The 14,310-nt window shown below is 46.5% G+C and overlaps 1 protein-coding gene across 2 annotated transcripts in view; it reads left to right on the forward strand.

Moving 5' to 3' along the window:
- Window positions 1–14,310, forward strand: part of LOC111961679 (matrix metalloproteinase-17) — a 112,796-nt gene that overhangs the window by 78,436 nt on the left and 20,050 nt on the right. For both annotated transcript variants that reach the window (XM_070442413.1, XM_023984125.2), the window contains exons 4-7: window positions 1,437–1,723; window positions 6,254–6,430; window positions 10,345–10,447; window positions 12,007–12,089. In XM_070442413.1, coding sequence (XP_070298514.1) covers window positions 1,437–1,723; window positions 6,254–6,430; window positions 10,345–10,447; window positions 12,007–12,089 — 650 coding nt within the window. The remainder of the gene's footprint in view (window positions 1–1,436; window positions 1,724–6,253; window positions 6,431–10,344; window positions 10,448–12,006; window positions 12,090–14,310) is intronic.

Genomic DNA, 14,310 nt, shown 5'->3' on the forward strand with positions numbered 1-14,310 from the left:
ACCGACTTCAGTGGGCAAATGCTCACCTTCGATGGCCACTGGCACGCTGGAGAAGTGTGCTTTTCACAGATGTATCCCAGTTTCAACTGTACCAGGCAGATGCCAGACAGCGTGTATGGCGTTGTGTGGGCAATGGTGGTGCCCCATGATGGTGGTGGGGTTATGGTATGGGCAGAAATAAGCTACAGACAACAAACACAATTACATTTTATCGATGGCAATTTGAATGCACAGAGATACCGCGACGAGATCCTGAGGCCCATTGTCATGCCATTCATCCGCCGCCATCACCTCATGTTTCAGCATAATAATGCACAGCCCCATGGCCTGCATACTCACCAGACATGCCACCTATTGAGCATGTTTGGGATGCTCTAGATGACAGCGTGTTCTAGTTCCCGCCAATATCCAGCAACTTCGCACAGCCATTGACGAGTAGTGGGACAACATTCCACAGACCACAATCAACAGCCTGATCAACTCTATGCGAAGGAGATGTGTCACGCTGCATGAGGCAAATGGTGGTCTCACCAGATACTGACTGGATTTCTGATCCACACCACTACCTTTTTTTTACGTATCTGTGACCAACAGATGCATATCTGTATTCTCAGTGAAATCATGTGAAATCCGTAGTTTGGGGCCTAATGAATTTATTTAAATTGACTGATTCCTTATATGAACATTAATTCAGTAAAATCTTTGAAATAGTTGCATGTTGCGTTAATATTTTTGTTCATTGCACATATTGAGTAGCCAGGAACATTGGCTAATGGTAGTTATATGACTCTGGTTGCTAGGAAATAGAAAGAGGAGAATGGAAGAGAGAGGGCGAGAGTATGACTGCCCCACTGTTTATTCAAATCCTATTACTGCTGTAGCAGAGAGAGAGACAGAGATACGAGGGAGAGAGGGAGAAAGAGAGTGAGAGAGAGAAGGGAGGAGAGTGCCTCGAAAGCTATTCCTGAAAGCTAATTTTGTGTCTTTCTCCTCTCTCTCATCTCTCCACAACTCAGTTCAAAGATGTTGATGCATTTGAACGCTATGGTCAATCTGTTTTCCACTGCGAGGGCTCACCAAGCCATGAAATGGAAAAGGAGATACAATCAGTGGGTATCTGCAAACAAGCCCTATACTCATTCATGAACTGACAACCTGTTGCCATCAGCTAACATTTTGTTGACCAGTGAATGCAGCTCTGCCAGTGTACTTGTACAGTATTCTAATGTTGACCTTTCCTCTCCCCCTCTCACTCTCTCCTCCTCTTATCTTTTTTCTCCTCTCTCGCCCTCCTCTCGCCCTCTTTTCCTCTACTCCTGTTCCTACTTTCATCTGCTTCCACTCTACTTCTCTCATCCTCTCCTTCTTCCCCTCTCCTCTTCTCCCACTTGGTCTCTTCCTCTCCCTCTTCTCCTCTCGTTCCTCTCCACCTCCAGGATACGTACCTTTCCTAAGGAGTCTCCTCTGTTGGGTCGAGATACGGTACGGGCTCTCATGTACTACGCTCTCAAGGTCTGGAGTGACATCTCACCCCTCAACTTCCATGAAGTGGCGGGCAACGACGCAGACATCCAGATCGACTTCACCAAGGCTGACCACAACGACGGGTACCCCTTTGACGGGCCGGGGGGCACTGTGGCACACGCTTTCTTCCCCGGAGAGAGGTTCACGGCAGGGGACACCCACTTTGATGATGATGAGGCCTGGACCTTCAGATCACCAGGTGAGTGGTTGGTAGTTTACTGTGCCTTCAGTGACTAGTGTGTATTGTACATGGATTGTATATGTGCTATACTGTTCATTTGTTCATTATATTTATTTGTATGAAGTACATTTCCAGAAGTTTGTGTGTGCGTGCGTGCGTGTGTGCGTGTGCGTGTGTGTGTGCATGAGTGCATGCGTGCGTACAATGCCCAGTGACACCTCACGGCTCTAGCAGTTGGTTGGTCAGCCATGGGTCACTCAGTCTGACTAGCCGCTCCCAGACTCACAGATGCTCTCATTAATCATTAAGTCCGCCTGCTGCTGCTAGGCTGATCGACTGCCCACCACTTCCCCCTCTTCCATCTCCCATTCTCATCAGCCTGAGCAGACTCAAGGTGCCCCCCTCCATCTCTCCCTTCCTGTCCATCTCTGATGGAGAAACTAATGCATTTTCTGTTATGCCCTTACCTCTCCTTCCTGCCTGAGACAGAAGGAGGAAGAGGATAGCAGGTGAGCATAGACAGTGTTGGTTAATGTCTCTTTTTCTCAAGTAAGGTAAAAGAGAACGAGCTCCCCCTTCGTCTCCCCACCTATGATGAGACTAGAACTACTGAGAGCACCCAGAGATCCAGATCCTACAGTTTATAGAGTCATATTCCACTCTAGCCAAGCCCAATACCTCCACATCGCTTGCCTTGATAAAGATAGAAAGACAACCAAACACATCTGGAGAGGTGAAGTGATGTAATGCGTGATGTATGCTGGCCCCATGACCTATCTGACAGGACAGATACAGTACATCACCCTCCCAAAGATACACCAAACCAGACCTCAGTGTGGGGGGGTGGGAGAGGAGCAGGGCTGCGTGATGCAGACTGACCCAGCTGGTGTGCCATGTTGATGGGGCCAGGCCGCCAGGCCGTGCCCTGGTCTCCCCCTGTCCTGCAGGAGGCCTCCTGGACAGCGGCTCAGTCTGCTCCAATTAGGGCTCCCAACAGGCCAGACCAGGCAGGCAGCAGATGCTTACATGGCGCCTGGAAGATGGAGTACAAGGGGAGGGAGGGGAGAGACGGTGGTGGTCAGGGGAATACACTTAGAAGATGGGCGGATAGAGCGGTAGATTCACTGATGTGGGAGAAAATGGAGGAAGGAAGATTATTGAAAAATCCATATTTTCTCCAAGAATCTCACATCATTGGCACACTGCATGAATAAATTATGATGATGAGGAGGAAGTGAAGGACAATGGTAATGATGAAAATTATGATTTACCCTTCTCAACCCACACAAGGAATGAGATCGCTCCAGTATTTGCTTAAGATATGAATCCTTTAACTGAAACGATTGAATGCCCCACACCACCATCTAGATTTCTAGTATAATTTCATTGCCTGGATTGAACAAGGAATTTAGTCCTCTATTTATTTGTGTTTGTTTGCCTTGACTCTCTGGCGGCAGACGTGAGTCGCCGAGTCAGAGGAGCCAGTTAATTAAACAGCTCTTAATTTCTTCTCAGCTTCACAGTCCGTCGGGTGGACACCACGGCTCTTAGTCCCTCCACTCAGTAGGCTGTGCTAACCACGAAGCTCTCTTACTAAAACTGACACCAATGCCTTGCCTTGGTGAGTGTTATGTATGTGTCGTATGGTAAATGTTGTGTTTACGACACTGAAGGATTGTGTGCTTTGACATGCGTACCGAAAATGTTGTTGGTGCTTTGGGTTAGATAAGGGAGTTAAACGTTAACTAGTTGTCCCTAGTTTTCTGTCATAATAGCGAGTCATACAGGTGATTATTTTATCAAGGTGCTTTTTAGACAGTCTGCAACAGGATTCAAGGCCTGGCCTTGGATCTCTTCCCTATCCCCTCCTAGATATTGGAGTGGGTTGTTGTTCCTGCAACTTTCGAACAAGAAGATAATCTTTGGAGAAGTTGTAAACTTGTAAGGTCAGGAGCTAGAAGTGAAACATGGCAGTTCAGCAGATTTCTGGGGCCCTAATCTTCTTAAGAAGGATGGACCTTATCAGAGAAATAAGGATTCCAGTAATTGCTTTCCCTCTCGCCCCTCTTTTCTCTCTCCCCTTGCCTGTTTTCTGAAAACTTATCCCAGTGTATTGTTCTTGGCAGAGCCTTAGAACATTCCCTATGAGGGCCATCTGCTAATGTGTTGTAATTAGCAATGAATTGAATCTGGGTGTTTGGAGAACAGCGTAGCTACCAGAATGCTAAATTCTCCATTTAAGTTTGCTAGCATTCTGCTCTCCACTGGTTGATTGACAGGGGAGACATCCAATGGGGTGGCCGGGGCAGACTCTCGGGGTCCGGGTCACATAAGTGGAGCCAGGGAAAGGCTGTTTTTGTTTTGACAGCAGGCAGATTGCTTTAATTAATTATCTCTCCGCTGGTTGCTCGCTAATGCAGAATGATTATGCTGGCCGAAACAAAAGGCTCATTAAGCAGGTGTGTTTTGATGACATTCGCTATTTGGCTTTGGTTCGCTATGCGTGTGCACGCGTTAGTGTGTTCATGTTTGTGTTAGTGAGAGAGAAAGAGAGAGGGAGAGAGAGAGAGAGAGCGAGAGAAAGAGACAGACAGACAGACAGACAGACAGACAGACAGACAGACAGACAGACAGACAGACAGACAGACAGAGAGATCAAGAAAGAGAGGCAGAGAGACAGAGAGAGAGAGACAGAGAGAGAGAGACACAGAGAGAGGAGAGAGAGAGACAGAGAGAGAGAGACAGAGAGAGAGAGAGAGAGAGAGAGAGAGAGACGAGAGAGAGAGAGAGAGAGAGAGAGAGAAGAGAGAGAGAGAGAGAGAGGAGGAGAGAGAGAGAGAGAGAGAGAGAGAGAGAGAGAGAGAGAGAGAGAGAGAGAGAGAGAGAGAGAGAGAGAGAGAGAGAGATAATGAAATTATAGTGTAGAAGGGAGAAATTGCTCCACACTGCTCATCCACAATATCAAGCTGTCAGTCAGTCACTTAGTCTCCCTGCTCTGGCTGACTGGCTCCTCAGGGACCAGGCTGCACACCATGGCCAAACAGGCTGTACTCCATCACCACCACCACCACCACAGAGGAACAGCAGCCCTCTCTTGAGGAATGAAGAGAGACATCAGAATGGGGCGCTATTCATATTTGGAGATGGAGTAACAGGGCATGGAGTGAACTAAAGCGTCCCTCTCTCTCCCCCGATTATATCAGGTTCCACAAAGCTGATAGCATTTTGGCTGAGTAAACAGTCACAGGGCTGAACCAGATGTAGTCTAAAGGGAATATGGTCTGTTCCTCTCATCACACACATAGCCTTTACTATCATCCTCCACAGACCTCCTAAAGCCTACCAAGCAGGACCCTGGCCAGCTGTGGCTTGCTTTTAGAGGGTCCCCAGCCTGCACTCTTTCTCTCCCTCTCTCTGCACCGCCTGCTGCTAACCATCCCAGACCAGACACCTCTTTTACCAGCAGGGTCCAACTGAATGAATACAGCATTTAATTGAATCTAGAACATCAGCCAAATCTCTGTGTGGCAAGGTTGGACACAGGCAGTCAGTCTGTTGTGTAGTCACAGGGATGAACACCACAGTGACTCTGTGTAAAATAAATGGCACCGTAGATACCATGACCTCCCTGCTTCCTTCCCCCTCTCTCCCATCCTCTCTTTCGCACATCCTCCCTTCGTCCTCCACCCTGCATACTCCTTGTAAATTAAATGGTACCATAACCTCCCTCCCTCCTTCCCTCCCTTCCTCTCATACATACTCCATTTCTCCACTACATTTCTGCACAATGTGCTCCTGTAGATTAGGACATGTATTGGGCCTTCAATCACCCTGGTGACTAACCAGGAGGGAATATACCAGCACCTCGCTCCATTGTCTGGGTTTGAGTATGACACTGAGGCGCAGCCAAGCCTGTGCTAATCTAAGGCTAGCCACGCACACAGAGACAGGGAACCTAGCTAGCTGTGGCATGCTGACACACACACCACACCAACGAGTTTGGTGGATGGTGGAGCCGCAATCTAAATCTCTTAGCCGCAGGTTTGAACTCTTAGTCTTGCTTAGCAGAGCCAGACGAGCAGGTTTTCTTTCTTTTTTTTGCAAATTCTGCCGAGGAGGGAAGAGGTGTTTTTAGCCTGCTGCAGTCGCTCCAGGTGTCCCTGCATGCTCTGTGGATGACAGCTTGTGGCTCAGACTGTATTTCCATAGCTATCTCTCTATGCTTTGTGCCTAAAAGCATTAAAAGCGTTTGTGCCTGACTGCTTCTCCTCTTAACTCTAACAATATGGAGATGAGTTCAGAAGTAAGAGAAACACACTCTGCAATCCCCACACTTGATAGTAGAGGTGTAGTAGGTCAGTCCAACACTCAAAATGGAGAGTTGAGAAGGTAGTAATAGCATTCTTCTGTCTGTCAGTGAGGTGTGTTTTCATGATATGAAAGCCATATCAAAGCTTTTCTCTGCTCCGATGGATGGAGAAATCTCATTGTTATCTTTCTCACGTCGATCCTCCCTCTCTCTCTTTCTCTCTCTCTCTCTCCCCTCAGACTCTCACGGGATGGATCTGTTTGCGGTAGCAGTGCATGAGTTTGGTCATGCTATTGGCCTGGCCCACACTTCAGCCATAGAGTCCATCATGAGGCCGTACTACCAGGGCCCTGTGGGGGACCCACTCAAGTACAACCTCCCCTATGAGGACAAGGTCCGTGTCTGGCAGCTCTACGGTACGTACCTCAAATCGCCTCACCATCATGGGAAAAGGGCTGCTAAGGGGTATACAGTACATAGCGACATAACACCACAGCTGCTTCTTACCCCGCAATGTTTCCCAACACTGAGTGTAATACATACAGTGCATTCGGAAAGTATCCAGACCCCTTGACTTTTCCACATTTTGTTATGTTACAGCCTTATTCTTAAATTGATTAAATCGTTTTTTTCCTCCTCAATCTACACACAATACCCCATAATGAAAAAGCAAAAACATGTTTTTAGATTTTTTTTGCAAATTTATAATAAAAAAACTAAACTGAAATATCACATTTACATAAGTATTCAGACCCTTTACTCAGTACTTTGTTGAAGCACCTTTGGCAACGATTACAGCCTTGAGTCTTCTTAGGTATGACACTACAAGCTTGGCACACCTATATTTGGGGAGTTTCTCCCATTCTTCTCTGCAGATTCTCTCAGGCTCAGTCAGGTTGGATGGGGAGCGTCGCTGCACAGCTATTTTCAGGTCTCTCAAGAGATGTTTGATCGGATTCAAGTCCGGGTCTGGTCGGGCCGCTCAAGGATATTCAGAGACTTGTACTGAAGCCACTCATGCATTGTCTTGGCTGTGTGCTTAGGGTTGTTGTCCTGTTGGAAGGTGAACCTTCGCCCCCAGTCCGAGGTCCTAAGCGCTCTGTACTTTGCTCCGTTCATCTTTCCCTTGATCCTGACTAGTCTCCCAGTCCCTGCCGCTGAAAAACATCCCCACAGCATGATGCTGCCACCACCATTCTTCACTGTAGGGATGGTGCCTGGTTTCCTCCAGACATGATGCTTGGCATTCAGGCCAAAGAGTTCAATCTTGGTTTCATCAGACCAGAGAATCTTGAATGTGCCTTTTAGGAGTGGCTTTCGTCTGGCCACTCTACCTACCATAAAGACCTGATTGGTGAAGTTCTGCAGAGATGGTTGTCCTTCTGGAAGGTTCTCCCATCTCCACAGAGGAACTCTGGAGCTCTGTCAGAGTGACAATTGGGTTCTTGGTCACCTCCCTGACCAAGGCCCTTCTCTCCCAATTGCTCAGTTTGGCCGGGCGGCCAGCTCTAGGAAGAGTCTTGGTGGTTCCAAACTTCTTCCATTTAAGAATGATGGAGGCCACTGTGTTATTGGGGACCTTTAATGCTTCAGAAATGTTTTGGTACCCTTCCCAAGATTTGTGCCTGGACTAGAAACCGATTCAACATCTCTGGAGAGACCTGAAAATAGCTGTGCAGCACCACTCCCCGTCCAACCTGACAGAGCTTGAGAGGATCTGCAGAGAATAATGGGAGTGTCACGCCCTGGTCTTAGTATTCTTTGTTTTCTTTATTATTTTAGTTAGGTCAGGGTGTGACATGGGGTATGTTTGTGTTTTTGTCTTGTCTTGGGTGGTTGTAGTGTCTAGGGGGATTTGTTAGAGAGTATGGGTTTGTGTTGAGTGAATGTTTCTAGGGAAGTCTATGGTTGAGTGTATGTGTCTAGTTATGTCTATGGTTGCCTGAGTGGTTCTCAATCAGAGACAGATGTTTTTCATTTGTCTCTGATTGGGAGCCATATTTAAGGTGGCCATAGGCATCATGTATTTGTGGGTAATTGTCTATGTTGAACGTTTGTTGCTTTTTGTTTGCACTACGTTTATAGCTTCACGGTCGTTTGTTATTTTGGTTAGTTTGTGTATAGTGTTCGTCTTCGTGTTTTTCCTCTTCTAAATAAAAGAAGATGTTCTTTTCACGCGCTGCGCCTTGGTCCTCACTCTCTACCTTTGACGATCGTGACAGGGAGAAACTCCCCTAATACAGATGTGCCAAGCTTGTAGCGTCATACCCAAGAAGACTTGAGGCTGTAATCGCTGGCGAAGGTGCTTCAACAAAGGACTGAGTAAAGGGTCTAAATACTTATGTAATTGTGCATTTTCAGTTATTTCGAAAAACCTGTTTTTGCTTTGCCATTATAGGGTATTGTGTGTAGATTGACGAGGAGGGGGGGACAATTTAATCCATTTTAGAATAAGGCTGTAACGTAACAAAATGTGGATAAAGTCAAAGAGTCTGAATACTTTCCAAATACACTGTATATATACCTGCCTATCTATCTACCTCTCCCCTTCTCTCTCTCTCCACCCCCTCTATCCATCTCGCATATTCCAGTCATCTGCCGCTCCACTCCACTCTCCTCTCCACCTTTCTTTCCTATTACCTTATGTTATTTATAGTACTACATTGACATTGATTACTGCATTGCTGAGTTAGAGCTTACAAGAAAGGCATTTCACTGTACTTGAACACGTGACAATTAAACCTGACACTATTTCAGTCATCCTTATCCTTCTCTCCACAAATCAGAACACATCTTGCCTAGCTACTCCTCTATGATTATTTTATACCCGCCCCTCCACACGCCTATCTCACTTATACTAGACATACATCAATGGACTGGCATTCTGCCATCCCTTCTATGTACATACACTGTGCAGAAAATCCTAGAGGTACTGTATACATTAACTGTCTAATCTACAGGCGCAGACCGCCCCACCACCACCCCTCAAACCTCTCAATGCAAATGTCTCCTAGAATTACCCATGATTCCTAATGGGACGTGTCCGCCCATCCCTTAGTGCAACATGGCGGTGTAGAGCAGGAAACCCAAGGCCTCGGCACAGGAAGCAGAATTGATTAGTTTGTATGCAGTGATAACCGATTTAATTAGCGTACTGGTTAATGTGGGAGGGAGTGGAGAGAATGCTTTAATTGGTCATCCCTGTGGCACAGACCCTGCTTATCACTGTGTGCCATGCTACTGAGAGAGGGAGGAGACGAAGACGGATAGGTGAGGGGAGATGAGAAGAGAGAGAGGGAGGGAGGACAGGAAGACTGATAGGTGAGGGGATAAGTGGCTGGGGGAGAAGGGAAGAGACTGGAGAGGTAACAGGCAAGGTAGGACAAAGAAGAGAGAGAGAGGTGAAATAGAGAGGGAAAGGAAGGGAGGGAGAGAGAGGTGAGAGACAGGGAAAGGAAAGAGAGAGAGAGAGAGAGGTGAGATAGAGACAGGGAAGGAAAGAGAGAGAGGTGAAAGATAGAGACAGGGAAAAGGAAAGGAGAGAGGTGAAGGAGTAGAAAGACAGGGAAAGGAAAGAGAGAGAGAGGTGAGAGAGACAGGGAAAGGAAAGAGAGAGGTGAGATAGAGACAGGGAAAGGCAGGAGAGAGAGGGGTGAGATAGAGACAGGGAAGGAAAGAGAGAGAGAGGTGAGATAGAGACAGGAGAAGGAAGGGAGGGAGAAGGTGAGATAGAGACAGGGAAAGGAAAGAGAGAGAGGTGAGATAGAGACAGGGAAAGGAAAGAGAGAGGTGAAATAGAGAAGGAAAGGAAAGAGAGAGAGAGGTGAGATAGAGACAGGGAAAGGAAAGAGAGAGAGGTGAGATAGAGACAGGGAAAGGAAAGAGAGAGAGAGGTGAGATAGAGACAGGGAAAGGAAAGAGAGAGAGAGGTGAGATAGAGACAGGGAAAGGGAGAGAGAGAGAGGTGAGATAGAGACAGGGAAAAGAAAGAGGAGAGAGGTGAGATAGAGACAGGGAAAGGAAAGAGAGAGGTGAAATAGAGACAGGGAAAGGAAAGAGAGAGAGAGAGGTGAAATAGAGACAAGGAAAGGAAAGAGAGAGAGAGGTGAGATAGAGACAGGGAAAGGAAAGAGAGAGAGAGGTGAGAGAGACAGGGAAAGGAAAGAGAGAGAGAGGTGAGATAGAGACAGGGAAAGGAAGGGAGGAGAAAACATGTTGAATCATGCTGCCGCTGTAGAGTGGGGCTGTATGCTTGGAATGTGTGTATGTGAATGAGGGGTTGTGTCTCTAAGTACAGTTGAATTGACCCTTGACCTCTCGTCCTTCCCAGGGGTGAGCGATTCAGTGTCACATACGGCCCAGCCAGATGACCCCTCCCAGACCGCTGACCCACCTGTACTACTGGACCTCCCTGAGAACAGATCTACTGTCCCGTGAGTCACACCCACACAAACACACACACACACACACACACATACACCTTAACACTCCATATAATACGTCTGCTGACGCACATACACTCACCCACTCACATACACTAAGAGGCCAGTTTATTAGGTACTTCACCCCTTTCACGAAAATGGTTCACTCCTACAGACAGTGAGTCAGGTGGCTGTGGCTTGCTATATAAAGCAGGCAGACGAGCATCATCGAGGCATTCAGTTACTGTTTGATTGAACTTTAGAATGGGCAAAACGAGTGACCTAAGCGACTTTGAGCATGGTATGATTGTCAGTACCGGTTCCCGGTATTTCAGAAACGGATGGCCTCCTAGGCTTTCACGCACGGCAGTGTCTAGGGTTTACAGAAAATGGTGTGACAAGCTAAAAACATCCAGTCAGCGTCCAGTCAGTTCAACATCCAGTCAGGTCGAAGGAGAATGGCAAGAATCGTGCAAGCTAACAGACGGGCCACAAGCAGGAAAATAACTACGCAGATCAACAGTGGTGTGCAGAACAACATCTCGGAATGCACAACTCATCTATTCTCGTCACGGATGGGTTATTGCAGCAGACGACCACACCGGGTTCAGCTAAAAAATGTTTAGCCATTCCCCTGAGAATTCAGGCTGTTCTGGATGCAAAGGGGGTCTGACCCGGTACTAGATGGGTGTACCTAATAAACGATCCACTGAGTGTATATCCACACACACCCGTATACATCCATTCTCTCTCCCTCTGTTTCCAGACTGTCCTGCAGTTCAGCGAGTTTGGACATTGTCACAATGCCGCAGAGAGAGATAACAGTCCTTGTTTCCCCGTGTGCTCAGTATTAAATGTGTATGTTTATACCACACCACGTCGCCAGTGTTCACACACCAGACTACACAGCACTCAACAGCAAGTGTCAGAACAGAAGCCCCAAGAAAATAATAGATTTTCATACTTGACTGGTAGCAAGTGGATACTTTGTCCTCTTTTTTGTTATTTTTCCCCACTCCTCTCTGTAGCTTTCCCTTATAATTTCTCGGCCACTCCATCTTGCAGGATGATGTGTGGACAAGGTGGATTTAGCCTGACAAAGGTCACTAATATAGTCCTCTCTGCGCAGCTCCTCTGTTAATACTCCCTGAATAGAGATCTTTGTTAATAAGGAGCTAGGCGAGTAGCGTCTCACAAAAGCAGCCCTGTTGTGGTAATTGCCTCGTCATTTGCAGCCCGAACACGTCAGGCGCTTAAAGTCAGTCATTAGCACTGGGATAATGCATGTGAGGACCTCGGTCTCCTGCGTCAGGACGATAACATCTCCCCGGATGTTTGGCCTGTTTTTTTAAGTGACACACACACATACACTCAGTAGATAAACACACAAGCATAGTGTGCATGAGCGCTCTGCACACATAAACACAAACAGAGACATGAGCAAAATGTTTTAAGATGAGAAGACATTGATTTAGACTGGCATAGTGACTGGGGATAGAGAAGTGGTTTGGTGTACATTCTGTCTTAGTTTCTTTAATTAATTCCCCCCTCTCTCTCTCTTCTTCTCTTAGGCCAGCACGAGATTCCCCTGACAGGTGCACCAGTCACTTTGATGCAGTGGCCCAGATTCGCGGGGAAGCCTTCTTTTTTAAAGGTACAGAGAGGGGCCAGAGGGAGAGAGAACAGTTTGTGGCGTTGAGAACAGTTTGTGGCGTTGCCTGCGATCAATATAAAAGGCAGCCAAGCATCTCTCTCAGAGTTCCACACACACCTTCACACTCAACAGACAGACAGACAGATAGACAGACCCTGGAGGGGCCCATGGTCCAATGTTGACTGTAAAACTATAGATAGATTCTTAATTAACATCTGTTAACCTCAAGAGATCTCCATGGTAATATAAAAAGTTTTATTTGGTCTGTATGTTATGGACAATGTTAATAGCTTGTAGAGCTGCAGATTAAAAAGTATTATACAACGGGTGGGTCTAATCCTGAATGGTGATTGGTTAAAACCTAAATCTAGCCGGTGTCTATTCCACAAGTTACCACCGGCTAAATCTATGACGTTGAAATGCCTATTTACGCTGTCCCATCTGACTGCGCAGCCAGGCAATTTATGAACTTGATCTCCAGTATCTCACATTTCTTTTAGACCAGCATTTAGATTTCAACAACAATTTGTATAAACCTTGCTGTCTGTCTCCGACATTTGCAACATTGTTTCAATATGCAAATTCAATCTCCAGCTGTCCCATAGTAATGAACTTGTCGGGATGAGACAGACAGGCAACTTTTCTCAGCCATTCGAAATCATGAATCAGCATAATTTTTATGGATATATACAAAGAACTATCAATAGAAAACAGGTCAAACGAAACGAAGTGCAGCTAGTTTGCAGTCTTTCCAGCTTCAGTTTGAAGTGATTGTGTTAGCTGTGTTGTTGGCTAGCTCCTCTGAACAACAGTGTCCTGACGAGAGAGAATATTTTCTATGCCAGGTGAAATCGTGCCTCATTAGCTCATTGTTATGGATGTATCCAAATAAATGTCACTAGACAACAGCTTAAACAAACGCAAATGTAGCTACTTTGCTGTTATTCTGGCTGCAATGTTTGACGTGACTGTAAGTCAGCTGTAGTTGGCTAGCTAGCAAGCAAGGGATAAGAACGTTGTCAGGCAGTATGGCAATGAAACATTTAGAACAAACGACTGGGTCGAGTCCATAGATACGGAACAAAAAGACTGAACGACTGGGTTGTTGCTCTGGCAACCGAACCTATACAATGAATGACCAGCCGGCTTGGGTAGCAACCCTAGATTTGTGTCGGGACTATATCTTGTGGAAGGATGAAAGTATGAATACATTTATCAAAATAACATTTTTAATGAAAATATGTCAATCACTATTTGAATATGTTGGTAACACGTTGTATAAAAGAGATAATGACATTGAAACCGGTGTTTGGAGGATATATTGGCACGGTTTGCCTGCCCTCGACCTTGTCTTGGGCCTAACAACACCCGTGCCAATAGATCCTCCAAACACTGGCTCCTCTGGCATTATCACTTAAATAATACAGAGGCTGTGACCCAACTCAGACAAACTTAGTCTAAAGTTGTCCAACACAGATACTGGAAGCCAGGCTGAATCTGCCTCTCTGTGTTCGCTTGGTTTGTTCAGCCAGTTGAGTGCCTAACCGGGTACAATCTCCTCTACGGCATCCACACATGTTTGTCCTGTGGACCATTTGAATATGGACAACAGCGTAAACAAGCACACTCACAAATAAACATTGACACACAGGATGTATACAAACACACACTTTTCACTAGCGTACACACATACAGTACACTCCCACACATACACAAGTGTGTACCCACACTTACACAAACACTTCATCAGGCCACGGGGCCAGATGGATTACCAGGACGTGTACTTAGAGCATGAGCGGACCAAGTGGCAAGTGTCTTCACTGACATTTTCAACCTCTCCCTGACTAGTCTGTAATACCTACGTTTCAAGCAGACCACCATAGTCCCTGTGCCCAAAAAAGTGAAGGTAACCTGCCTAAATGATTACCGCCCCGTGACACGCACGTCAGTAGCCATGAAGTGCTTTGAAAGGCTGGTCATGGCTCACATCAACAGAAACCAGAAACCCTAGACCCACTCCAGTTCGCATACCGCCGCAACAGATCCACAGATGACGCAATCTCAATCACACTGCCCTTTCCCACCTGGACAAAAGGAACACCTATGTGAGAATGCTGTTCATTGACTACAACTCAGTGTTCAGCACCATAATGCCCACAAAGCTCATCACTAAGCTAAGGACCCTGGAACTAAACACCTCCATCTGCATCTGGATCCTGGA

Source organism: Salvelinus sp. IW2-2015, linkage group LG4q.1:29 (assembly GCF_002910315.2).
Source record: "Salvelinus sp. IW2-2015 linkage group LG4q.1:29, ASM291031v2, whole genome shotgun sequence".
NCBI classification, from domain to species: Eukaryota; Metazoa; Chordata; class Actinopteri; order Salmoniformes; family Salmonidae; genus Salvelinus; species Salvelinus sp. IW2-2015.